The sequence below is a fragment of the Cervus canadensis genome, chromosome 13, assembly GCF_019320065.1.
Source record: "Cervus canadensis isolate Bull #8, Minnesota chromosome 13, ASM1932006v1, whole genome shotgun sequence".
Classification (NCBI taxonomy): Eukaryota; Metazoa; Chordata; class Mammalia; order Artiodactyla; family Cervidae; genus Cervus; species Cervus canadensis.
The window spans coordinates 45759879-45786253 of record NC_057398.1 but is presented as its reverse complement, the minus strand read 5'-3'; the positions used below and the strand labels follow the sequence as shown (position 1 = coordinate 45786253).

Below are 26375 nucleotides of genomic sequence, written 5' to 3'. Positions count from 1 at the left end.
CTTTGCGACCCCAAGGGTACTGGAGTGGGTTGCCATGCCTTCCTCCAGGGAATCTTTCCAACCCAGAGATCGAACCCCTGACTCCTTCGTGTCCTGCATTGCAGGTGAACTCTTTACTGCCGGGGAAGCCCTGTAACAAGGCTGCATATACCCTATATGCATATTTATCTCAGCAGTCTTTTTAGTTAAGAATTTTTGAAAACAGTAATAGATTCAAATGTTGACATAAGCAGATTTAAATAGTCCTATAAATATTGGGTTGGCAAAAAGTTTGTTTGGTGTTTTCCATAAGCTGGCTCTAGTAGCATTCAGATGCCTTTAACTTCATTCAAAACAATTGTATTGTGACAACTGTCATATATGACTGCTTTAAAAAAAAAAAACTTGTCAAAATTGGTGAATTTTTGGGTAGTCATTTTAATACAGAAGAAGGAAGAAAAAAGCAATATTTTTGGCATGGTATGCTTTATTATTTCAAGAAAGGTAAAAAATACAACTGAAATGCAAAAAAGGATTTGTGCAACATAGTTGCTGTGATGGACCAAAGGTGTCCAAAGTGGTTTTCGAAGTTCTGCAGGAGATTTCTCACTGAATCCATGGTCAACGGTCTGGTAGACCCAGTTGAAGTTGATAACTATCAAATCGAGATATTAATTGCGAATAATCAATGTGGGAGATAGCCAACATACTCTAAATATCCAAATCAAGCTTTGAAAATCGTTTGCACCAGCTTGGTTATGTTAATTGCTTGGATGTTTGGGTTGCACATAAATTAAGTGGGAAAAATCTTCTTGATCATATTTCTGCATGTGATTCTCAACTTAAACATAACAAAAATGTTCCCTTTTTAAAAAACAAATTGTGATGGGAGATGAAAAGTGGATACTGCACAATAAAGCGGAATGGAAGAGATCGTGGGATAAGCTAAAAAAACCCCTACCAACCACACCAAAGGCCAATCTTCATCCAAAGAAGGTGATGATGTTGTGTTTATGGTGGGACTGGAGGGGAGTCCTCTATTATGACCTTTTTCTGGAAAACCAGATAATTAATTCCAACAAGTACTGCTCCCAGTGAGCCCAACCGAAGGCAGTACTCGATGAAAATCACCCAGAATTACTCAAAAGAAAATGCATAATCTTCCATCAGGATACCACCAGACACATATTTCTTTGATGACCGGGCAAAAACTGTTACAGCTTGGCTGGAAAGTTCTGATTCATCTGCTATACTCCCCAGACATTGCATCTTCGGATTTCCATTTATTTCAGTCTTTTCTTTTCCCCCCAGTTATTTTTATTAGTTGGAGGCTAATTACTTTATATTTCAGTCTTTACAAAATTATTTTAATGGAAAAAATTTCAATTCCATCAAAGACTATTAAAGGCACCTGGAACAGTTCTTTGCTCAAAAAGATAAAAAGTTTTGAGAAGATGGAATTATGAAGTTGCCTGAAAAAATGGCAGAAGGTAGTGGAACGAAACAGTGAACACATTGTTCAGTCAAGTTCTTGGTGAAAAATGTGTCTTTTATTTTTACTTAAAAGTTGAAGGAAACTTTTGGCCTATCCAATATAGACATTAGAGTTTTGAGGTTAGATTCAGATTTCTCTTCACTAAGGAGCCAGTGAAAACTCCTGATCAATAGTGCTAAACTAAGTTAGTTTTTAAGTATGATCCACATAACTTCTCTCTTTGTCAAAGTTCTGAGAATGCTCTTCTATTTCTCACACTCTTGTTGGACAGCACTGCTCTGTAACTTGCTTAGGTTTGGGTCTTTATGACTCTTTGTGGGAAAGGCTTGCTATTTTTGCAACTGTTTAAAGTTCACTTATTTTAAAAATCTTTTTTTGGCAGAGAAAGATAACTACTAACTGAGGGTTAGAAATGCTTTTCTATTGCATGTAAATGTGGTCACTCTGACACCCTGGCTCATTGTTATCCACCCCCCTGGGCCTCCTATGTAACCTTTTTTTTTCAATTTCTTATATTTTTTTCCCTTTTATGCTTTTTAAATTTTATAAACTTGACTTATTACGCTGTGTGAATTTAAGGCTTATAATGTGTTACTTTGATACATTTATATGCTGTAATATGCTCACCCTTGTAGTAATATTTACCACATTATATAAAGATAGTACAATATTGTTGTCTATATTCATTACACTGTGCACTAGATCTTTAGCACTTTTCTGCAAGTTTGTACCCTTAAATAATATCTATCTTATCCCCCCATCCTCTAACCCCTAGTAATAAACATTTACTCTAATTTTTTAAATAAGTTTGACTTTTTTACTTCCACTGTGTTGCAGGCTCTACCATAGCATAATTTGACAACTTGAGACCTGTTTTTATGTGAAAAGTGTGGCTTCCTTGGTGCCTCAGATGGTAAAGAATCCGCCTGCAATGCAGGAGATTCAGGTCCAATCCCTGGACTGAAAGATCCCTTGGAGAAAGGAATGGCTACCCACTCCAGAATTCTTGTCTGGAAAGACCCACGGAAAGAGGACACTGGTGAGCTATAGCTTGTGGGGTTGCAAAGAGTTGGACGTGACTGAGCGACTGAACACACACATACAAGGTACTTAATGAGAAGCAGGCTTACCTCCTGTTCCGTTTCCCACAGCTTGGGATATTCAATTAAGAATAACTGGCAATAGGATAATTATTTAATTTTTAATGACTTTCTTATGGTGATTTGGGTTGATAAGAAGCTTGTATATTTTAAGCAATTACCTCTTCCTATTTCTGAGCTTATATCATCATTTGAAAACACATTGGTTGAATTGGGGAAAGTACTCAGACGTAACCAGATTCAAATGCTGAATAGATGGGTTGACAAATGAGGACACTGTTACCAGTTTAATCCCCATATGGGCCAATTAGTTTCACATAGAGAAGAACTCTGTTCCAAAGCCACAGATTGCACCATTAACCCCAGTCAGCCGTCTCCAAATTGTGTGTCATTGATCACGAGAGGCCCAGGTATGAGTGTCAATAGCTCAGAGCAAACCCATCATCACCTCTGAGAGCAGAGCCATTCTGTTATCTTACACATTCTTCACCTCATAGGTGAAGGAATATTACAGTAAGATGGAAAAGCTGAAGACCTCTCAGCTCCATTTCCTGCACCCCACAATCCTATTATAAAAGGTGAAAAATTACAACTGCATAGCTTCCATTTTTGTAAAAAATCATCACGCTTTAGAGGAAACTGGTGATAGCATTACTGATAAGCGATACAACTGGCAAGAAACAAACAGCTGGTGGATTCACTTCATCAATGATTAACTCCATCATTAAAGGTACCTTAGAAATCCTAACATTGACCCAAACAGAGAAGAAAAGCCAAATACATACTTTCCTGAAAACTTGCTACTCCTGGTTAGTTTGTAGAGTAACAAAAACGAATATCAAAAGTACAATTATATCAAATACTAAATCTGTCACATATGACTCCTGCAACAGTCTAAAAGGTATAGGTTTGTTAATCTTGGATTTTCCTGGCAAGAATACTGAAGTGGGTGGCCATGCCCTCCTCGAGGGGATCTTCTGCACCCAGGGATCAAACCCATGTCTCCTGCATTGCAGGCAGATTCTTTACTGCTGAGCCACCCAGGAAGTCCCTTGTTAGTCTTATTCATTCTCAAAACAAATAAGATCTTGCCTAATTTGATTTCTTGCTATGGAAAAAGTTTCAAAGCCATCCTTAACTTGGGACTAAGCCTGAAAAATTATCTCAAAAGGTAATTTGGGGTAAAATGGGGTCAAATTAATTTTAGAATAGGCGTTAATAAAAATAATGTCATTCTTACCATCACTTTGGCAAAGCTATAATAGATGTTTTGATATGTATATCCATTTAGCATACTTATCCTGTGGTAATAGAATGCAATTAAGTTAAAGATAAAACTGATTTTAGCAAAAAGCTGATGTAGTTCTACTTTGTAACAGAGCCAACATTCTTGGTTCTTCACGAACCTTTTGAATTAAGCCCAAGATTTGGAGAATAAAGAATAATGATTTAAATCTAATGACTGGGAGCCTGGGTAGATATCCTTTGTGAGTCATGCCTTCTCTTAGGTAGGAACCACTTTGCAAACAGGATTGAAGTTCATGGACATTTTCTATCCTATGTTCCACATGATGTTTATTTTTCCCATTCCTTGTCGTTCTTGCTGTTTCTTACCCTGCAAAGCCACCTGAACACTAAAAAAAAAAAAGTTTCTTTACCAGTGGTTTCAGAGAGTAAAATAACTCCTTTTTCTCCTGAATTTGGATCCCAATTGAAGAATACATACAAAAGGTAAGCATTGGAGAAGAAAACAGCAACTTTACATTAGTAAAAGTCAGAAATGTGCGTTTAAGCCTGCAGACAAGTGAGCTTGCTCATAAAATTCACGCCAGAACCAGAAAACCACAGGCCACATCTGCAGAGTAGTTCTCTGTTGGCACAAGGGGAGCAGACATGCTCCCCAAGCACAAGGACTGAGAAAGGGTTAAGTGCCTGTAGGAAGTTTGGGGGGATTCCTGTGGGGGGGTGAAGGAAGCAGGATTTGGCACAGTGAATTGCAGCACGATCACAATGAAGACTTCAGCTAATCCTGTGTGTGTGTGTGTGTGTGTGTGTTGTGGGGGGGTGGGGGGTGGTGTGCTGCGTGGGCAATAGAGAGGTCTGGGGATATGGATGGGCCTATAGGCTTGTCCTGAACTGAGGCAAGGGGCTAGCCCTTACATCCCAGACGGAACAGTCATTGGGAAGGGAGTGTGATCTGGGGTAAAGCTGCTCTCTCAGTAGACGACAATTCCTGGGAAGGGGACTTAATTAAGAAGTGTCAATGACCAACATTCTGAGCAGCTGGAGAAATGTCTGCTTCAGTCCTCAAAGGAGGGGTTGCAGATCTGGGCATGATGCCACTACAGTGTTGAAGGAACTCAATCAAATGCATGACATATACCGCCTTCTGTTCAAGGCACTAAAATGCAAGTTATGATTCAGTTTTCATCCTACATGCATCCTACAAGTACTGCACTTGGCCTTTCCTCCTCCATGTCATGGAGCACTGATGCCAGCAACATTTCCCCACCTGTCTACAAAACTCTTTCTATCCATGCAAATCCTTTCCATGTTTACTCTTATCTTGGAGAAGTATCTACCTTCCATTCAACGTAGGTACTATTATCTTTATTCACCTCCCATATCCTTTTGAAACATTCTTCAATAATCCCCTTTCCCTCATTTTCAATCTCTTTCTCTCAATTAGCTCTTTTTTCCTTTTCCCATTTATATTGTCTAATTTCTCTCATTCTTAAAAAAAGAAAGTCTCATCACCCTGGATCCCCTTCTGGCTACTATTTCACTTCTCTGTCCAACTTTTTGAAAAATATGAAATGATCTGACAGAAAGATCACTGGCTTCAGTGTAAAGCAGACCTGTGTGAGTTCTGGTTCTGTCCCTTGCTAGCCTAGAAAAATTTCTTAATTTTGTTTTGAAATTTGTCATTTGTCTCTGAATCTATTTCATCACTTGTAATGTGGGAATGGCAATTCCTACTTAATGAACTTGTAATGGAGGTTAAGATTAGAGTATGGTAGAATAGAAATGCATGAATTTAATTTCCCAAATTCAAGGGTTTCTAGAACTGAACTATATTTCAATATTGGGTCTCCATTAGGGTGAGTAATTAAAAACTTCCTTTCTGCCTAGGGTTGTCAAGAAGTCCTGGACGAAAGGCACCGGGGAGACTGGCTTCCATGGTATCAGTTCACGAGAAGAGAAAGGGCTATTGGTCTTGGCTGTACACACTGGCATCCTCTGAGATGTCAGTTATCTCAATTGCCCTTTGCTGCTGAGCTATCCGTTGGTCCCCTCAGTGTCATCTGCTGATGTGCTGGAACTGCAGTGCTAATCCTACCTTATAGTTGAGCATGGGGATCCCGTATGTCTGCTTAAACCTCAGAAATCCTGGTCACACGGGAATTGTGTTGCTGTCCAAGTCGAGCTGCCCACCTGGAAGCTCTGTGGGGACTGAATGCACACATTAACTATGGGGACGAGACAACCCCTGGCCTTTCCATCCATCTAGAATCTCACGAGGAAAGAAACACAACTGTCTTTCTTTGGAATCCTGAAGACTGTCAGGTTATTTACTCATTTTCCCACTTGGGCTGGCCCTTCCCCAGAAACCCACCCATCTCCTCCTGCTAGTTTGAGGAGCATTTTAGAGGTGGCACAGCGTGAGTGAGGCCGTGTTCTAGGCATCACGTAGTCTCCCAAGTCTGCTGTTTAAAGCCCTAGAGCTTCCATTTCCGCCGAAGGGCTAGACTTCAGAAACTAAAAAGCCAGGAAAGGATGCCTTTCTCTATCAATCTGTTCTAACATCTCTTTCCTGAGGCAGTGATCTTCTAGCTCTGTAAATGTCAAGAAAGAGCTAGGGGAGTGATAATCCAGAAAACAAAGGTGAATATTTCAAAACAGTGACCTGCTACACTTAAGCAAAATGCCAGAGGGGAACTTACTTGGTTCCCAGTTGTTGTTGTTGTTGAGTTGCTAAATTGTGTCCGATTCTTTTGCAACCCCAGGGATTGTACCCGCTGGGCTCCTCTCTGTCCATGGAATTTTCCAGGCAAGAGTACTGGAGTGGATTGTCAGTTCCTTCTCCAGGCGATCTTCCCAACCCAGGAATTGAACCCTCGTCTCCTGCACTAGCAGGCAGATTCTTTACCACTGAGCCAACAGGAAAGCCCAACTCATAGTAGGTTTCAATAAATATTAGTTTCTGTTTCCATTACTCCACTATCCCCTCTTCCTCAATTGGCCATTTCCTCATTAACTCTTTGAAGCTATCATTCCCATTATACCATGAAATTACTTCCATAAAAATAACCAATGATGCCCCAGTTGTAAAATTCAACAGGGACTTATCAAATTTTCTCTTTTATTTGCCTCTCCTCGACAGCAGTTCCACTGGCAAATACATCTCCCTCCCCCTTTTTGAAACTCTCTCAACCTTGGCTTTTACAACTTCTGTTTCTCTCCTTACTCATTTGGCTATTTGTTTTTCCTCCTTTTTTTTTTTCTGCCCTCAAGTATTACTGTTTGCCAAGGTTCAGTTTTTAGTATCACACTGCTGCCTTATCATTTACCCCATGCTCTGATGCAGACCCACAGCTTCAGACTAAGTCTTCTAGTCTGACCACCATATTTTCATATTCTCAAATGCCTCTAATATTAAATTAGCTATTTCCTATAGAGTGCTTAACACAATCATGTTAGTCACTGTATTTATTACCACATCTAATTGAAAGTCTGAAAAGTGTACATCAAATTTAATACCAAAAATGGTCCATTTTCTCTTTTCTCTCTCATAACCTTGCCTCTTGACAACCCTCCTCCCCAAAATAAGTGTTAACAACCATAGTGTGTACATGCTTACACACACACACACTCCCCACACACACACACTCCTCATCCCAGGGTCAGGAGGGCAGAATTCTGGACATCATCCTTCATTCCTCTTTTTTACACTATCCCTTTGCCCTGATGATTCTACATCAGAAATTAATCAGGAGATTCCTCTTTCTTATACCTCTCCAGTGCTCTTACATAAATATAGACTCGGGTTTTCTCATGATTATTCTTCAAGCCCAGCTCAAATGTTTTTAAGTCACTGAAACCTTCCCTGCACCATTTTTTTTTTCTTTTTTCTGGAGTTCCTAATGGTACCCTCTCTTGCTTTTGTGTTCCTTTCACTGCCTGGAATGTCTCCTTCTGCCTTGTCAATTTCTGGACCTCATTTTATTTTACTTATTTTTTATTGTTTTGGTCAGGCTGTGTGACTTGTGGAAACTTAATTCTCTGACGAGGGATCAAACCTGGGCCCTTGGCAAAGAAATGCAGTCCAGTCCTAACCACTGGGGGGCCAGGTAATCCCTAACCTCATTTTAAAGCTCAATTAAAATGTCATTAATCTCTCTTTAGGTGGACCTGACTTATTCTGTCCCATCCCACTGTTCATTTTTCTATGGTGTGTTTTCTTACCCCTTTATATATGTTTCTATTATCACACTTGTTTGTATTGTGGTTGCTTATTTATGCTGGTTTCCTAATAGAACAGAACATCTTAAAGGTAGGCACTGGGTTGTATTCATATCTCTCTCTATACCTTTACATAGAGTGAATAAGTGTTTATGGAATTAAGTTGAAATGAATATTAAAATGTGAACTGTATGATTTGAGGTGTAAAACATTTTAGCAGAGGAGAACCTAGGACTAGGCCTGCCTCGTGGACGTTAGCCTGCCATTTGTGTCCAACTCTGACCCCATGGACTGTAGCCTGCCAGGGTCCTCCATCCATGGAATTTTTTAGGCAGGAATACTGGAGTGGGTTGCCATTTGCTTCTCCAGGGGATCTTCCCAACCTAGGGATCCAACCTGGGTCTCCCGCACTGCAGGCAGACTCTTTACCATCTGAGCCACCAGGGAAGCCATGGACTAGGCAAATACTCAAATGTTTTGTGAAACACTGACTGGAGATTTCAAAAAAGACATTACGATGACCCATCATGAAGGAGAAAGTACATGAAGAGTAACAAAAGTTGGAGACTTGCTTCATTCTTTATAAGTTTTTTCTTCATTCTTTATAAGCTTTTCCTTGCGAGCCATCTAAAGAAGCTTGTGTTCATAAGTAAGAGTTCTAAATATCATATAACTGATGTCATATAAAGTCAGATATTTAGCAGAAGATATCTATAAGGAAGTAACTTTTCAGAAGGCAAGAGGGATAGAATGAGAACCTTCTGTAGGTACATGTGACATGTGTTTAGTAAACTGTTATTCTCTGACTTGTACACTCAAGGCTTGTAATAATACTTTGAATGGAGCAAGATAAAGTTAAGGGGTTTAACCTAGACATCAAAGCCCAACCATTTTCTAAATCTTTTATATTTTGATACAGAACAAAGAAAGGCAAGTCATCTTTGGTAATCACAGACATTAAAGGAAAATCAAGGCAGATTTACACTGTTAAAAAAATAAATACATCTAACTTGAGATTCATGCCTGTATCCAGCAGTTTTCATGGCTCAATGGAATTTAGTCGAAGTGACCAATTTTTAACACAAATTGTACTTCCAAATTTTTATTTTGGATTTTGTGGCATATTTACATTTTATAAACTCTTCAGGGATGAAATTTCATAGTGTTCAACTTTAAATTTTTTAAGAAAAAATTCTGAGAAATTAATCAAAGGCTAGAATCTAAATATTTAACATCATTAATATGGATAACAATGTATGAAAAAGGCAATTCGTTGTCACATATTTGTCAAACATAAATACAAGCAAATGTACAGAAAATACTCCTTTAATTAATTTTGTGCCTTGAACACCTATTAACCTCAATACATTTTTTTTTTTTTTTTGGAACAACTGATAATTTTTTTATACATCCCTGTAGCTCAAATGGTAAAGAATCTGCCTGCAAGGCAGGAGACCACGGTTCAATACCTGGGTTGGGAAGTTCCTCTGGAGAAGGGAATGGCAATCCACTCCAATATTCTTGCCTGGAGAATTCCATGGACAGAGAAGCCTGGTGGGCTACAGTCTGTGGGGTCGCAAAGAGTCAGACACGACTGAATGACTAACAGACAAGCACACATGTAAATAGGAAACAGCAGATATTTATCCTACAGAGAGAATATGCTTTTTAATAAGCATTTAAAACTGAAATTTTAACTGAGAGCCCCAAATACCAAAAAAAAAAAAAAAAGGTGAAATTTCAAGTTAGGTAATTATTAAGAAGGAAATAATTCAAAACCTATTCTATAACTCAGATGCTCTTGTTCACTTTAAGAATATCAAATAGTTGAGACAGAGGATATCTGTGTATGGATTGTACTGGGGAAGGTTGAACTCACCATCTCTAGTGGGGAAGGGATGGAGAATGCTTCTTCAGCTCATGCCAGAGGGGCATCCATGGGCTTCCATGGGATCAAGTGCAGAGCTTGGGATATGTTCGTTCCCTGCATTGAGGGGATTCTGTTGATACTGGGAATCAGGTTGCCCAACTGTTTCTATGGCAGAACCACAAGGGAGAGAATGGTCAACAGGTGAGTATTTCCCAAAGACCAGATGAAGCCCCGCAGGAGAGAAGGAGTGAGCTGGAGCCATCTTGAGTCCTGCCTAGGAGACCTCTGCCGAGGCTGGGAGGACCCCAACAGGGAGACTTCAGTAGGGCTGAGGAAACTGAAGCTGAAGAGTGAGTAGGAGTAGGCAGCTAAGAGAAAAGGTGCATCGCCCACATTGTAGGTGTTGCAGTTAGAGAAGTCCGGAAGCAGCTCTCCAAAGAGCCCCTGGAGAGCCGACCTGAAACACAAACAGGTCATGGGCCAGTGACCTGTGTCGTCCCAGGCACACAGACTGTGCTTGGTTTAACTCTCTGCTCTTTTAAATTCTTCATTCCTGTTCTACAGCGGCGCCAGCATTTCCATTTTGCACTGGGTCCTGCAAGTCCTAGTGGGTAGGGGGGTTCTGTATGTCAGGCCAAGAGAGTGCAAAACTGGATTACAACAATACAAGCTAGATAAGAACTGTTTTGTTCTTCACCCTGAGACTGACTTGTGGGGTGCAAGAGGGAAATGAGATGGACAAATAGAGAAGCTGAGCTGTTTTCCCCATACAGGTTTTCAGCCTAAAAAAGGCTTGAATTCTAAATCAAATTCAGGGTTTTGATTAAAATCTAATTTCTAACTGAGATAGTATTTGCAATTGAAAGTGGCCATAGTTTTATTTAGGAACTAAAGGTGAATAGAAAAATTCTGATACTGAGTTACCTCTTAACATAAAAAAATCAAACTAGGATTATTTAATGAAATATTGCAAATACAACAGTTGAAGGGCTTTGTAGTGGGTGTAGATTTGAATCCTTATAGTTGACCCAGAAAGTATTTTCATTAGTAGAAGTTGTGTTTTAAAATAGATGGGGAAACTGTTTGGAACAGAACTGTATTTACATCAGATAACTGAAGAAGGGGTTGAGGTGATTACCGAGGTGAAGGTTGGAAATTTACTGTCATTATTTCACTGCTAGCTGTGGTGTTAAGAAGTTCAGTCCTCTCAGAGCAGGTTCTGAAACAGCTAAAAAGGCACATCATCTCAGGGAGTCAAAATTATATCCTAAAATGAGGTTCTGGGATTAAAATATAGAGTTACTGGTATTATTGCATACCTTTATTTAGCTGCAGTCTGAATAATAATATGTATGCTCTTGCTTTGGAATCAGAACCTGAATTCTAGGTCAATGCCCCACAAGCAGTTATTTGATTGTGGTCAATAACCTTCTGTGGGCTCTCTTGATGGCTCAGTGGGTAAAGAATCTTCCTGTAATGCAGGAGATACAGGAGAGTTGGGTTCCATCCCTGGGTCAGGAAGATCCCTGAAGGGGGAAATGGTAACCCACTCCAGTATTCTAGCCTGAAAAATACCATGGACAGAGGAGCATGGTGGCTTACAGTCCACGGGGTCGCAAAGAGTCAGACATGACTGAGTGACTAAGTCCACACACACACCATGACACGTATAAAAAAAAAATTAAAAACTTTCTGTGTTCAGACCCAAGGATTCTGAAATACTAAATATTTAAGTATTAAGTTGCTAACAGACTTAGCTGTCTAAGAGAGAGCATGATAATATCAGTGAAAAAATTTTCATTCACACTCTAGTAACATAGTACGGAAAAAAAAGTCTGCCAATAAAACAAGGGAGAAGTTTCCAGAGAACTTTAAGTATCCCCTTTGCACGTGGCATCAGATTAGTGACATATTTAACCCTCAGGTATTCTCGTGTGTCACTAATCTAGCCCCATATCTTATAAAAACAGTATTTGTGAAAAAGAGAAAAGACAATTAGTATTGATAACTACTGTAACTTACTCTTCTGCTACTTATACCTGGACTTAAACTATGCTCTTTTGAAAATTGCTCTATAAATCATCTAGGATATTCATTAATTACGGTTATAGACTTAGCATGGTTATATCAGAAACCAACTGTGGCAGAGATTGGCTGGCTGTTCATGAAACCAATTACTTTTTCTTTGTGGGCTATACTCCATTTCATGAGCTGCCTTGTAGTTTGGTGGCTTTGGAGTGTTCTAGCCAGCGAAATGTGAATGGAAGTGAGATGCATAAAACTTCTATTGAGTGATCTTCCATGTTTTGCCCCTTTCAGCCAGCTTGATATCATGATTACATGTTGAACATGTCATAACCCAAACATGGAAGAAACTTCACTCATAAATGCTTAGCAGAGACTTGCCCGCCATTCTGAACTTCACATGGATGAGAAATACATTTCTACTGCTGTGTGCAGGACAGATTTTCACAATTGTTTGTTTTACCACTGTTAACACATATATTTATGTTTATGGTAAAGGAATTTTAGCTTGCTGATCACTCACTATGTTTTAGATGCCATCTAATATTTCATCACATTGAATTCTCATAATAAGCTGTTGAAGTAGTTGTAACCATCATGGCACAAATGAGGAAATTAAGGCTTAGAAGAGTTCAGAAACTTGCCTGAGACCTAAACTCTGCAGAGAGAGGATTTGAACTCAGATCTCCAAGTCTGCAATGCGTGTTCATGATCTTTCCAGTAAGCCATCCCAAGAGAAGAGTACAGTATAAACTACACACAGGACACAGATTTATTTGTCCATTCATTCATTTGTCCATCAAACATATTTTGTGCATTCTGTGTGTCATGTTCTATTCTAGATACTGGAGACAAGATATCTTTGTTATTAAAGCACAGAAGCAGTAACTTAACTTTTGTTACCTGATGTCCTGTAATTCTAAATGTGCCTTATAGTTCAAGTTACTCCCAAGCAATGGTTGGAGGAAGGCATGGCAATCCACTCCACTATTCTTGCCTGGAGAATCCCCATGGACAGAGGAGCCTGGCGGGCTGCAGTCCATGGGATCGCAGAGTCGGACAAGACTGAGCGACTAAGCACAAGCAATGGTGGAAGTACAAGAAATAGCTCTCAGTATCTAATTTACTCATTGTTAGTCAATAAGAGTAAATGTTTTTCTTAAGACATATAAACAACTAGTACTGAGAGATATTAGCCTTAAGGATTTCTGGCTTAGTAAAGAATGAGGGTATGTTTCCAAAATTTAGGAGGGATATTCCCATGGATAAACATACTCCTGTTGCCCATATTATTGGAAAGTGATGACAGTGAAGAGGAGAAATCTAGAATACACTCTGTATGGAGTACCATCATCTCACAATCAGCAGATTCTCCACAACTCATGATGGCACAGTCTAAGAGAAAGAACAATGCTACTTAAGTAAATAACAGTGCTATAATCAATTCTTATGTAATAAAAGCTGTTATGCTTTTATTACAGAAATGGATGAAACTACCATAGTAGAAGAACAAAACACAGAAGAAATAAAACTTTACAACTTTTCAAATACATGAAGCCTAGAGTACATAATCCATGGCAGTTTATACAATATTTACTTGTAGGTTGTAATCTGGTTAAGATTTAATCCAACCTGCTGAGACTGAGAAAAATTTTGAGGCAGTATGGCTCATAAGACAAATTTGATTCTCATAAATACATTGATGTTAAAATTGGAAATAAAATTGCAGTTGAGAAGGGATATCCGGTAATTCAGAGTATCACAAGTCTCAGAGTTAAGTATTTAAGAGAGCTTTCAAAACACTTTTTAATGCTAGTGTCATAGGGACTATTTTCTTAAAAATAAAAAGTGACTTGAGTTATTATAGAATAAAAAATCTGACTCATTTTTGTTACTCTCATGCAAGAAATTTTTAATGAAATCACTTTACCAGTAGGGACTGTTAGAGGTCTGATAATTATAGCAATAAATTATATACTTTTTATACACAGATAAGCTGAATAGAGAGGCTTCCCAGGTGGCTCAATGGTAAAGAATCTGCCTGCTAAGGCGGGAGATGCAATTGTGAGACTCACGTTCCATCCCTGAGTCAGGAAGCTCCCCTTGAGAAGAAAATGGCAACCCAGTATTCTTGCCTAGAAAATTTCATGGACAGAGGAGCCTAAAGGATAGAGTGTCTATTTATTAATCAGTTCATGATGTGCTGGGAAATATGAAAAAAGGAGAAAGGCAGCAATTGGGGACTTTTACTCTTGGGTAGACTGTACATCTTAAAAAAGCATATTTTATGTTGAAACTGTCAAGTGTAGTGTTTCCTTTACAAATGGAGAAAATTGACTTAAAAAGCCCTTTCTTTTCTTATTAGGTTAGGTTCCATACTCCTGTCCACAATCCCAATAGATGTGCCTTTCACAACAGATGTCGACACAGATGTATATACCAGGGATATAGTGTAAAAGAATGATTACCATCCCAGTGTTGTCAGGAAATGGAAAAAGCACAGTAGGAAGTGCCCTTCAGAAACAGTAAGTCTTCTGCAGAAAAAACCCAAAAGCACTACCAAGAATCTTACATTGGAAGAAATAGCAGGTACATCAACAAGGCTAGAGTCACATGATGAAATAATATGATTTTTTTCAAAGTGTTCTAGAAGCAACAATACGTGGTGTCAGAAAAAGTAAACTTCTTTCATAACTTTCTGGAGTATAATGTATGGTTTTAAAAAAAGGGCATTTTGCAAAAACAAAACAAAATAACACAATCTCCTTTGTAAACACTCTTAGAAGCCATGAACTTCAAAAGAAAGCAATGCTGTCTTGGTAGTGAAGGCAATACATCATGGCCTCCTCAAAGTCAACGAAAACTCTATACTATCTCTAAAAAATGTGAAATTTTAAGGTTGAATTACGATGCTACTGCAAGGTGTACACTATGCGTGGTGGTTACTGCTTACAGGAAGCGCTGGGATGGCTCTTCCGAGAGAGGTGTTCTAGGACTGGACTGTAAGGTCTCCCGCTCTGTACTGACCCGAGAGGTGCGGAGGGGTGGGGTCGCTTCTCTTCCAGCTCCTAGCTTTCGGGGGGCGCGCCCCTACAGGGAACCCGCCTATCTCGGGGGCCTCAGGTCCCGTCCCTCTTGCTCCCGGCCTGACCTTCCCCGAGCTGCGGCGGGCGGGAGGAGAAGCCCCAGGCTCGGCTGCTCGTGGAGGGCAGAAGAGCCTCCCCTCCCGGGCCTCGGGAGCCTGCAGCACGCCACGAGGGCGCGGGGGAAACCCACAACTTCCCGCCCAGGAACGACGCCCAGCTCCTGGCTCCGGCTGGGGGGTTGTTCTCGCGAGAGGAGAGGGGGCGCTGGCCGCCGCGGGCTCGGGGGCTCGGGGAAGCCCGCGGACGGGGGCCCGCGGGGAGGGGGCAGAGGCGGCGGGCCGGCTGGGGACGCGGGGAAGCCGCTCCCGCCAGTCGCCGTGCGCCAACCCCTGACGTCAGGAGTTTTCCTCAAAGTCAACAACAAGCCCCGCGGCGGCGGCGGCGGCGGCGAGAGCTGATCGCGGCCGCCCCGGCGGGAGGAGGGGGCGGGGAGGCGGCGGCGGGTCCCCCCCGCCCCGCAGCGGGGCGCGGCCCTAGAGGAGGCCGCAGACCCCCGACCCGCGCCGGGCCGCCAGGGCCTCTCAGAGCCTCCGCCCGCCGCCGCCTCGCCTCGCCGGCGCGACCCGGCCCCCGCCCGAGCGGAGTTTTCTGGTGATGAATTGAATTTGTAGCCGAGATCCGATTCCCACGTAGAGTCTCCGCCCCCTCCCCCCCGCCGCCTCCCTCCTCCCGCCGCCGCCGCCGCCGCCGCCGCCGCCTCCCGCTCCAGCTCCGCGGCCCGGCCGGCTCCCTCCCTCCCTCCCCTGCAGCCCGCCGCCTGCCCTCCCGCCGGCCACACCGGGCTCCAGGGGGGCCAGAGGCTCTGCGGGGTGGGGGGAGGACAGGAGGGGAGGAGGAGGGAGGGGGACCCCCGAGTCGCCCCCTCTCCTCCCCCCGCCCCCCGGCTCCATCCTCCGCCGCCGCCCGAGCAGCTGCGGGGCCGCCGCCGCCGCCTTTGCAGGTAACAGCCACCGCCCCCCCCCACTCTCGCCCTCTCCCCGGCGCGCCTGCACTCCCTCCGGGGCCCCCCTCGGGCGGGGGTGGCGGTGGGTGAATGAGGTGGGGGCGTCCGGCTTGTCACCGCGCCGGGGGCGTGGGCGTGGGGCTGGGTCGCCGGGGGCTGGGGTGAGGGATGCGGGTGCGGAGGCCGGGGATGCCCGGCGCGGGCGGACCGCACCCCTCACTTTGCGGGGGAAGCCGGGGCGGCGGTGCGCGGGGGCCGGGGAGGGTGTTCCCGGCCTAGCGGTGCGGTCCGGGTCTGGGCCGCCCTGGCCCGGCGCCTCCGGTCTCGCTCGCTCTGCGCCACTCTCGCTCCCGCCCCTCACCCTCCCCGCCGGCCGGCGGCGTGGGGAGGGGGCCCCGCTCGGCCTGGGGTGGCGGCGGGGTTATGTAACGCGGGGAGCGCGGGTGTCAGGGCGTGTGGGTGGGGGAGGGGGCTGTGTGCGCGTGGGTGGGGGAAGGCTGGGATGCGACGGCTCCCCGGGGTCTTGTTCTCCACCCCACCCCCCCGCCGCCGCCGCCGCCGCCGCCGGCGCACAGGAAGAGACTGCACTGGTGGGGTGGGGGGGTGTGGGAGGTGGGGAACGTGCTTGTCTGTGTTTTTAATAGTAGTGGGTTTTGATCCGCTCGGGAGTTGTGTGCTAAGAATAGAAATGTGCGGAAGATGCTGGCTTTGGCGGATCCAGTGATGCTGTCGCTGCTGGCGGCGGCGGCGGCGGCTCTGGCTGCAAGTAAACAAACCAGCCTCTTCCTCGTCCACCTCCTCCTCCTGCGCATCGGTCTGCATCAGCCATGATGCTGGTGGGGCCGTTCTGAGCCCAGAGTTGAAGCGGAGCCGGTTGCTGTGTGCACCCAGACTCTTAGGCGGGGTCACCCCTTGTTTGGGATTTCCCGGGAATCTGCAGTTAGGCTCGATTGAATTTCTTTGGGGCCAGGTTTTCGATACCGGTATTTACTGTTTATCTTCTGAAAGCAGAGGAAATGCTTACCCATAAGTCAAGGCTGGGATACTCACATTACTTCCATCAAAATAATGTTATGAAAGTGACACCAACACGTTCCACCAGTGTGGTAATTGATCGAAAGCCCAGTAGTTTGTAATTGATAACGTTTCCAAATAGAAATTCAACAGTGAAACTTACATATCTATAGTAATTACTAGTGTTGATAAAACGTTCACGTTTTCAGTTTATCATGACGCTAAAGAATGTGAAATAATGACTTTTTTTTGTAGTTAATACGTTGTCAGCTGCCTCATGTCATCAATTTAGATGTATGTTTCATCTTTGGTAAAGTATGGTCTTATAATATCTTCTAGTGCACTATAAATCATTAGACAACTGTTGGGCTTTGGTTTTGGTGATAAGTCGTTAAATTAGGTTATAGATTGTTGGAAAATAGTTGAAAAAGCCAAAGGAGAAAGAATCCTATAAAGATGGTTTAGGAAACTCTGTCCTCAGAACTTGTTATTGCAAAATATGTATAAATGAATAAGAATATTCCTGGAGGTAGTTGTCTAAAGCGTGAAGACAACTTTTATTGGCGTATCTACTTACTAGTAGTACTTACTGGTATTACTAGTTTTCCAAGGTATACGACAGAATGCACAATTATTTGTGTGGTATATGTCGGGACTGTAGATGTTTTTTTCTTTTGCCCATACATAATCTAGACTTTGAAAGTTTACCAGTGAGACTGTATTTGACGGTCTGCTTTTTGTTTTTCTCACTAAAGTTCACCCCACTATCTTTGGTTAGTTTGAGCTTTTAATTTTATAGTGAGGAAAGTGCATATATCACATGAATGAGACAACATTGGAAGTTAGAGACCAATGAAGAGTTTTAGTCTTGTTTGTATTGTCTATTTGTAGTATGTTTTCTTAGAGTGTTTAAAAAATAATATCGTGTCTAAAGTAATTCTGCAAAAAAATTTATGAAACTATTATTTGTGTTCATCTTGTCCCATACTCCTAGCCTTTCTGTAATGACTACTTTAGTGAATTGTTTTTGAATTTAAAATTAGTTTTTACTTTGACTCTTGAAGTTGCGTATTTAAGAATATTACTTTGGATGTTTTTGTTTATGTAACTTTAATGGCTGTAAAGTATTTTAAATAAGATTTCATTCATTCATTCATTCATTGAACAAGTACTAGAGTGTTTGACTGTGTAGTAGGGACTGATTTGATCGAAAACTTTTACTGTTTACATTTCCTCCAGAAGATCACTACTACTAGTGAATTTGTTTTCAGAATCACTGCAGATCTAAACATGTTTTGGCTAAACATATGGAACAAATGTACTTAGTATAGAGTCTTGTGCAAAGTAAGGATTTAAGGTTTTTTAAATTCTAGCTCTCTAAACATGAGACCTTCTTACAAAAAACTCAATGGAAAATTTCAACTATTTAGGTTTCTTTAGAAAGAGGAACTGGTTTTCCAAATTGATTTTGTGGAAGTTTAGAATTTACTTAAACTTTGCATAGTTTATGAAAAGATGGTTACACTTTGTTGTTACAGCTTTTAGTACTAGACTTCACCCTTGTGAAGATAAGGCAGTTATTGTTAATGATGTGTTAATTGCATTTTTTAGCATGATTTGATAGGATCTAGTCTTTATATTGTGAAAGTTTCAAGCCCTGAAAAATACTTAATTTAGAACTATTAGCTTTGAATAACGTAAAATGCAAGGCATTTCGTTTTGACCAAATCTGTAGTTTGACTTGATTTTTATTTTTAATATAAAATATAATTAATGCACATGATTCATTTTTGTAGATTTGTGTTTATTTAAATTACTTAAAATTTGTTTTTCCCTCTGAGTTTTAGAGTGTGCATCAGTATTCTAAATCTTGGTTTCATACAGCATGTACTTTTCCGTAGTTGCCTGAATCATTTTATGATAACTTAAATATTTCATCATGATCTTTTGTGTTAAATAAGAGCTGGATTCAATTTAGAGTTAACGGGAGGCAGTGCCTGATGAGCGCTTGCATGTTCCAGGCACTGTTTTATGTGCTTAACATGTATAAATGCATTTAATCATCATAATAGCCTGTTACACATCTGAAAGTGATTTTCACAGGAGAAAACACTTTTCCTCGCATTGTAAAATTTTTGTTTCATTTGAACTTTCTTAGTTTTGAGGCACTTCTTTTACTGTTTTCCTAAACTGTTTATACCTATTATTAGAGTTCACAGTGACAATGCTAAATTTCACTAATGTACAATAAAATTTACACAGAAATCAAGATAATATGATTTGATTATCATCTTATATCAAGTCATATATAAAAAAACCATATTGACTGATCCACAACATTTTTTTCATTTTTTTCAAATGCCAAATTAAATGCCTCAGATGTTTAAATGTTTTATTCTAAGTACTATAGTCTTTGAACGTGTTAGATGTAAACATTTCCTAGTCTTCAAATAATAGTCGATAGGTAAATTAATATATGCTTCTTGACCTGTAGATTTCTTAGTTTTTTCTTTTCAATTCTCTGGTTATATTTATTTGTCATCAGTTACAGATATTTCACATATTTATATGGGTATATGTTGCTAATATTCAGAGGGAAAAGTAAAAAAAAAATTACTGGAAGAAATCACTTAGAGATTTTCAAATGAGAATTTTTCTTTATATTAATTGAAAAAGTCTCTGACTACATTTGGCAGTCTAGGGGATGAGAGGGGGAGGAAGATATTTTTGCCAGTGTTGGCATTTAATCCAAATTTTGTCTGAGTGAAATTGATGTTTGAATGTTTTACTAACCTTTTGAGGACTGGAACTGTGTATAATCAGGATACTGTCACCTAAGAGGTCATCTATAAGTGAAATAGGTACTCAGTAGCTTTGAACTTGAAGAACTATAAATAAGAGCTATTTACAGTTCATCTAATGCTACACTTTTGTTTTTATGGCTAAGGAAACTGAAGCACAGAGAATTAAAGGACCTTATACAGCATCACTCTGGACGGGGCAGAATTGGGAACAGGGACCCAAGTTTCTTACCCTGCCCTATGCTCTTTCTAATGCACCACTGAGATGAACTTTGTTACAGAATTCCATACCTACTGGTTAATTCTCAGCTTAATCAGGAGTAAAATCTGTCAGGCTGATTAGTAGCATGTTTGTGTGTGTGTGTGGGTGGGTGCTTTTTGTTTTAAAATCAGGAAGGTTCTCAAGTCAGAGTTTAGAAGGATTTTACATGTATATTAAAAAAATATGGCCAACCATGCAACTGAGATTCTCTTAGTAACAACCTTCATCCTATCCATTGGTCATTATATAAGTGCTTTCATATAGAGACAAGCCACATTTTATATTAAAAATGTAGGGGTGAATTTGTCAGTAGCTTGTTCAGTGGTTTAGGAGAACCAAAGGAATCCAATAAGCATTTTCTTAGTTGTTTCAAATTAAAATATTAACTATATCACCCAGTACAAGTTGCCGTTTTTAATTTGATTAATAGTGGATATGTTGGTTGAAATGACACTCAAATGCCCTGAACAGGGGTAAGAAAGAGGGCAGAAATGGTTTATGGTTTTGTATACATATTTCAAAGTTTATGAAGTTGATTTTTAAGAATTTGCAATTTAAAATAACTGATATTTTGTGTGAAAGTTAGAAATCTTGCCTATGCTTATTCAGGTATTTCCCCATAGTATAAAACAGTGAAGATATCTATATAGAAAGAGTTTAAAGAAAATCCACAGAGTGTATTATAATCTGAAGAGAAGAAAGGTATCCAAAGTATATAGTTTGTACTGTTCACTTCCCTGTATGATATGTTTTTAGCAGGATAGCAACTCATAAAAGGACAGACTGGCTTAGAGTTATTTGAAAAGGAGATCAGGTTACCTTGAATTTCCTTTCCACTCCAGTATTTTTCCTTTCCCTCAAATCTTTATAAATGTTTACATGTATTTATTACGGCATATATTAGTTTCACCTATTTCTTAGAATCAGTAAATACCATAGAAATACATTGTGGTTACCCTTGACCATCATTTGTTTTTCAAAGTAGAAACTTGCTATTGTGTTTGGACATCAATTCTTCATTAGTTTAGTTTGGCTAGCATATCTAAAGTATATTAAAAACGTGGGTACAGAGCAAGTATATTCTGCATAGTATTAATTATATCCAAATGTATAGTAGTTTTAGGGCTTCTCTGATGGCTCAGCGGATGAAGAATCCACCTGTGATGCAGGAGACACAGGAGACGTGGGTTCAATCCCTGGATCAGGAAGATCCTCTGCAGGAGGGAATGGGAACCCACTCCAGTATTCTTGCCTGGAGAATCCCATGCGGGCTACAGTCTATGGGGTCACAGAGTCTACATGACTGAGCATGCCCAAGCACAATGATGTAGTAGTTTATAGAAGGTTGTATTACAACCTGTTAACCTATGAATTTTATTCTTTATAAAGAAGAATTGCTAGGGGTGCTTTTTAACTTTCTGTCAACATACTTTTAGTCTTCTGTTGTAATCTGTGGTGCAGTAGTTATATTTAATTTTTAATTTGTTTGAAAACATCATGCTTTATTGGACTTCTGATATATAATTTGTTATAGAAAAATTGTTCAGAACTATTCACAAATGTTGCACATATTTTTGAGAGTTCATATTTTGTTACTTTATAGAAAGTATACCAAATTGATAGAAGACTTGAATTGCTTCTTGTTACTTGTCATTAATTTGTTATGGTAACTGTGAAGAAATAATGTTATCATTATTGGTTGGTTATGGTCTTCTTAAGATCAAAACTGTAGATGTGATAACTACTGCACAGATTCATTGTTAGAGTTAATTGAGAAAATGTATGTGAAAGCACTTTGATAACAAATTATAGGTTTGGAAGACATTTTAAAAATATTTTGTTTAGCTTGGCCCTTGTATACTCAGTTTAGTTCTTGTCACAGAGTAGATATCAATACATATTTATTGGCTGAATATACATAGGGGTGTGTGTTTATTATATGTTATATATATACACACACACACAAAATTTCTTGAGTGAAATTTTTAAAAGATATTTGAACAAGTTTTTTTGCTTATAATTGAATGGTTGACTGCTCTAAGTAAACTGGTATCTTTTAAACATTCTTAAAAGTATCATTAAGAAAATATTCCATTCTTTCCCTTTTTTCCCTCCCATAGTGGATTATTTTGGGCCGTGTTGCTGCTTAATTTGTTTGGAAATTGAAACTTGACCATCTCAACACAAAGAGTCAAAAAATACTGAGGAAAAAAAGGATAATTTTAATGTATGTTAGGCCTTAAAATTAATGGAGGTCTATAGGAAACATACTTTAATGAATCAGTTCAGTTCAGTCGCTCAGTCGTGTCCAACTCTTTGCAACCTCATGGACTGCAGCATGCCAGGCTTCCCTGTCCGTCACCAGCTCCCAGAGTTTGCTCAAACTCATGTCCATCTAGTCGGTGATGCCCTCCAACCATCTCATCCTCTTTCATCCCCTTCTCCTGCCTTCAGTCTTTCCCAGCATTAGGGTCTTTTCCAGTGAGTCTGTTCTTTGCTTCAGGTGGCCAAAGTATTGGAGTTTCACCTTCAGCATCAATCCTTCCAATGATTATTAATGAATAGGGAAGAATATTTATTATAACTAATTATTTTTATGTAGGTTCTTCTATAATGTTTAAGTTCAGGTTTGTTTTTATTGTGGCTTCATACCATTCTGTTTGTTAACTTAGAATTTTAGTTTACTTTATCTTAATTCGTTATCTAAAGCTGCATCTTTTTTCTTTCACTCATCCATCTATTCATTCATTTATTCCATATTTGTAAAGCATCTCTTTATGTGCCAGGAAGCATCAAATTGCTTTACTAAATAATAATGCTATTGAATGAGATAAAAGATGTGAAAATGTTTTGTAAATTGTAGAATGAATTTAAAATATCTATCAAAATCTCAGATAATTTCGTATGAAAATACTTCCAGTGTAACTATATGTGTAAATTCTGAATTGAATATACCAATAATTTTGAATGAAATTTTTCATAAGAATGGGAAAAATTAGATATGCATTATGTTTAAAAGAAAAATAAGCCAAATTTTGTTGCAATAGCTCAATGGATAGAACAGATTTCTAGAGAAGTAGTTATTGTAGGAGGAAGTGAAGTTCACTCTACCTTAGGAAACAGATTACAAACCTAAACTACAGCCCAGCATTTAGCAGATTAGTGTTTTTAATAACATGTGGGACTTGAGTGGGAGAGACTTGTGTGATGTTGGGCAAGACGCTTCATTTGTCTTAACTTTTTTTTTCTCGGTTGTGAAATGAAGGTGCCTTCTAGCTAACAATGTCTAACAATGAAATGTACACTTAAGAGAACAGAATCAATTTTGAAAATACTTTTGTTTTTCTGGTGTTTTATGTAAGGGTATGACAATGCAGATTATTCTAATAGGAAAATACTTATATTTGTTGATGTGTATTATTTGTTTGTTTATTACTAAGTGTTCATCACAGATCTCTTCCTTTTCCAATCCCAAGGATATTAAGATACGAATTTTCGTTTACCCGGAGTATATCGTTTAATAGTTAGAAACCAAGGATGATTAATAGATGTGATGCCCCTTGTTTTAAGTATGACCAAAGAAGGTCTAAGTGCAGTTCTTCTAAAGACATCATTTTGCACTAGTGTCCCTAATATTTAACTTCCTTATACAGTTGACCCTTGACCAGTGCTGGGGTGGGGGAAGCGCCCCACCCCACCCCTGTGTCAAAAATCTGCCTACTGCTATCTGCCTCAAAAACAAAGGAATTGATAAATGACTCATCCAGGGGCAGGAAGCTGACAGTTTGGATAAAATAAGGACTCTTAGTTCTTTTGATTCCACATATTGTGATCTCTAATTGAACACAAACTTTTCCTCACACTTGGGTAACTTGAAGATCTGTAAAATGAAAATGCACGTACTATATTTTTTGGAAAAAATCTACATATAGGTGGACCTGCACAGTTCAAACCCATGTTGTTCAAGGGTTAATCGTAATTATTTATGCTGTATAAGGAGTCAGCCCTTTCAGTTATCTAGCTCCATATTAAGTAGCCAGCTGATCATGTTGAGTTTTTAAGGAAGTTACGTAAATCAAATTAAAATGATGTTTTGATTCTTTACCAAGAGCTTTTTTGTTTTTTTGCCTGTTTTTAATGGTGAAATCGGTCTTGTCTTGAATTATGTGGTCATTTCCTATGGCTGTTTGTCACAGTATGTTCGCTTGGATTTCATTGCATGTTACTAAAGAGAAAAAAAAGCCTTGTGTGGTCAAATAAGTTTAGAATTTGCTGAGATAAATAAGATTATACATGATATGTTTTATACCTTTAATATGGTATTGGTGATGTTTCAAGAGAATGACATGGTTTATAGAATTTCTCCAACTTGTTTGACCAAATAAATTTTTTTTCTTCTTTTAACCCTCTTATTTTTCTGGAATTTCCCTTTGTATTCTGTCAAACATGTTTTGGAAAAATACACAAAGATTCTAATATCCCTTTTGATTCTGTACAGTAGTTAGACTGGAATGATTTTGAGGACAGTCTTGGTGCAGCCTGTAGTAACTGCCCTCAGCCCCCTGGCACATGACTGGCGTGGTCTTCTATTCAGCCACACAGACTTTGTCAGGCTCTCTTGAGAGAATGGTAGTCTTATTTCCTGACTGCTAAATGATTGATTAGGCTCTGTACTTAAGGTGCATTGGAAAAAGAACTGTAATTCATTTCAGTACTAGCTAGGAAGTCTAACTTTGAACTTATTCCTATGCACTGTTTATCAAAGTCATATTTCAGAAAATACTGGATTGCCCAGAAAGTTCATTCGGGTTTTTCCCTGTTACAGAAAAACTCAAACTTTTTGGCCAATCCAATGGTATAATTCTATGGTCCATCCATTTTTTCTGGTTATCTAAAATTTATACCTTGGTTCCTGTATCATGTTTCTTGGTCCCTTTTTGTGGAGCTGCTTTCACTCAATTGTACTTGACATTTTCTCTTTGAGAGAGACAAGAACTAGCCTGTAAAACTCACTGCTGTGTGTATGTGAGGATATTTTTGAGGACTTTTGTTGATTACACTACAAGATCTCTTATAAAGATTCATGGGTTAAATTTCAGATTTTTGTCCCAGGAAAAATTTTCTTCTGAACAACATATTTTCTTTTAAAAAATATTTATGGATACTGTAAATAATGAAACTGATTTTATTTCCTTATTTGCATTGCTTCCTGAAAGCTTCATGTTAAATTTGTGGTCCTTCTTTCACAAATATGTAGATTTTCACCCTGGCGGCTTTTTATCTTTGCTAAAGTCAAAGAATGCGGGCTTCAGAGTCAGATTGCATTCAGATCTCGGTGCCGCCATTCATTAGTTGTTTTTAAATCTGGGAATCAGCTTGATCTCTGTAAGCCTCGATTTCCCCGTCTGTGAAATGTAATCGTGCCCTCACAGGGTTGTCCTGAAGATTACCAGAGAATAATTGATGTTACAGTTCTTGACATGTCTTGAATACGCCATACTGTTTCCCACTTTCATATTCCCCATGTTTCAATTCACCTACTTTAGAAAATGATTGATTTTATATTATTTATAATATTTTATTTATTGTAATCTACCTAAGATATTTCTTGGAACAAGGCAGAGTAAGCATGCATAAACGTTGGTTTCTTAGCACATTGGTTTTTACATAAAATCTAGCAATTTAAAGCTTTCACAATTGTTTTGCCATAACTATTTCAAAATTTACTGAGATTTTGAAACTAAACATACGTGAAGATTTACTTTTAGTCTGTCTCACTTTCATTTTCTTCCCCTTTCACCTCAAACACCCATCATCAAGTCAATTTTCTGTACTCTTTGAGTAGATATGACAGTGGTTAAGACTTTTTTTTTTGTTGAAACCTCTTAGGTTAAAAGTTTCACTATCATTTGAAATCTGTCACAAGACCAGAGAAGTGCATTCATTGTAAAACTACTTAATAAATAGGTTCCGCAGTTTGAAGAGCTAGACTTTTATGTGAGGTCAGGTCAGTTGAAGACATTTACAAAGAATTAGTTGTTTGTTATTGCTATGTGAGTTGCAAGAATGGAAAAAAAAGAAATTCTTTCTTCAATACTTCCTTCCAGGCTGAGTCATCACTAGAGAGTGGGAAGGGCAGCAGCAGCAGCAGCAGAGAATCCAAACCCCAAAGCTGGTGTCACAAAGTACCATTTCTCCAAGTTGGGGGCTCAGAGGGGAGCCATCATGAGCGATGTTACCATTGTGAAAGAAGGTTGGGTTCAGAAGAGGGGTAAGT

At 39.7% G+C, this 26375-nt stretch overlaps 1 protein-coding gene across 2 annotated transcripts in view; it reads left to right on the top strand.

Annotated features, from left to right (window-relative positions):
• Positions 1-15771: 15771 nt before the first annotated feature.
• Positions 15772-26375, top strand: part of AKT3 (AKT serine/threonine kinase 3) — a 272836-nt gene continuing 262232 nt past the window's right edge. Inside the window, exons 1-2 of one of the 2 annotated variants that reach the window (XM_043486077.1) lie at positions 15772-16018; positions 26206-26369. Coding sequence is in view for 1 of the 2 variants with exons in the window: in XM_043486076.1 (XP_043342011.1) it covers positions 26324-26369 (46 nt within the window). In the remaining variant the exon portion in view is untranslated. The remainder of the gene's footprint in view (positions 16019-26205; positions 26370-26375) is intronic. The other variant, XM_043486076.1, reaches the window with a different exon arrangement.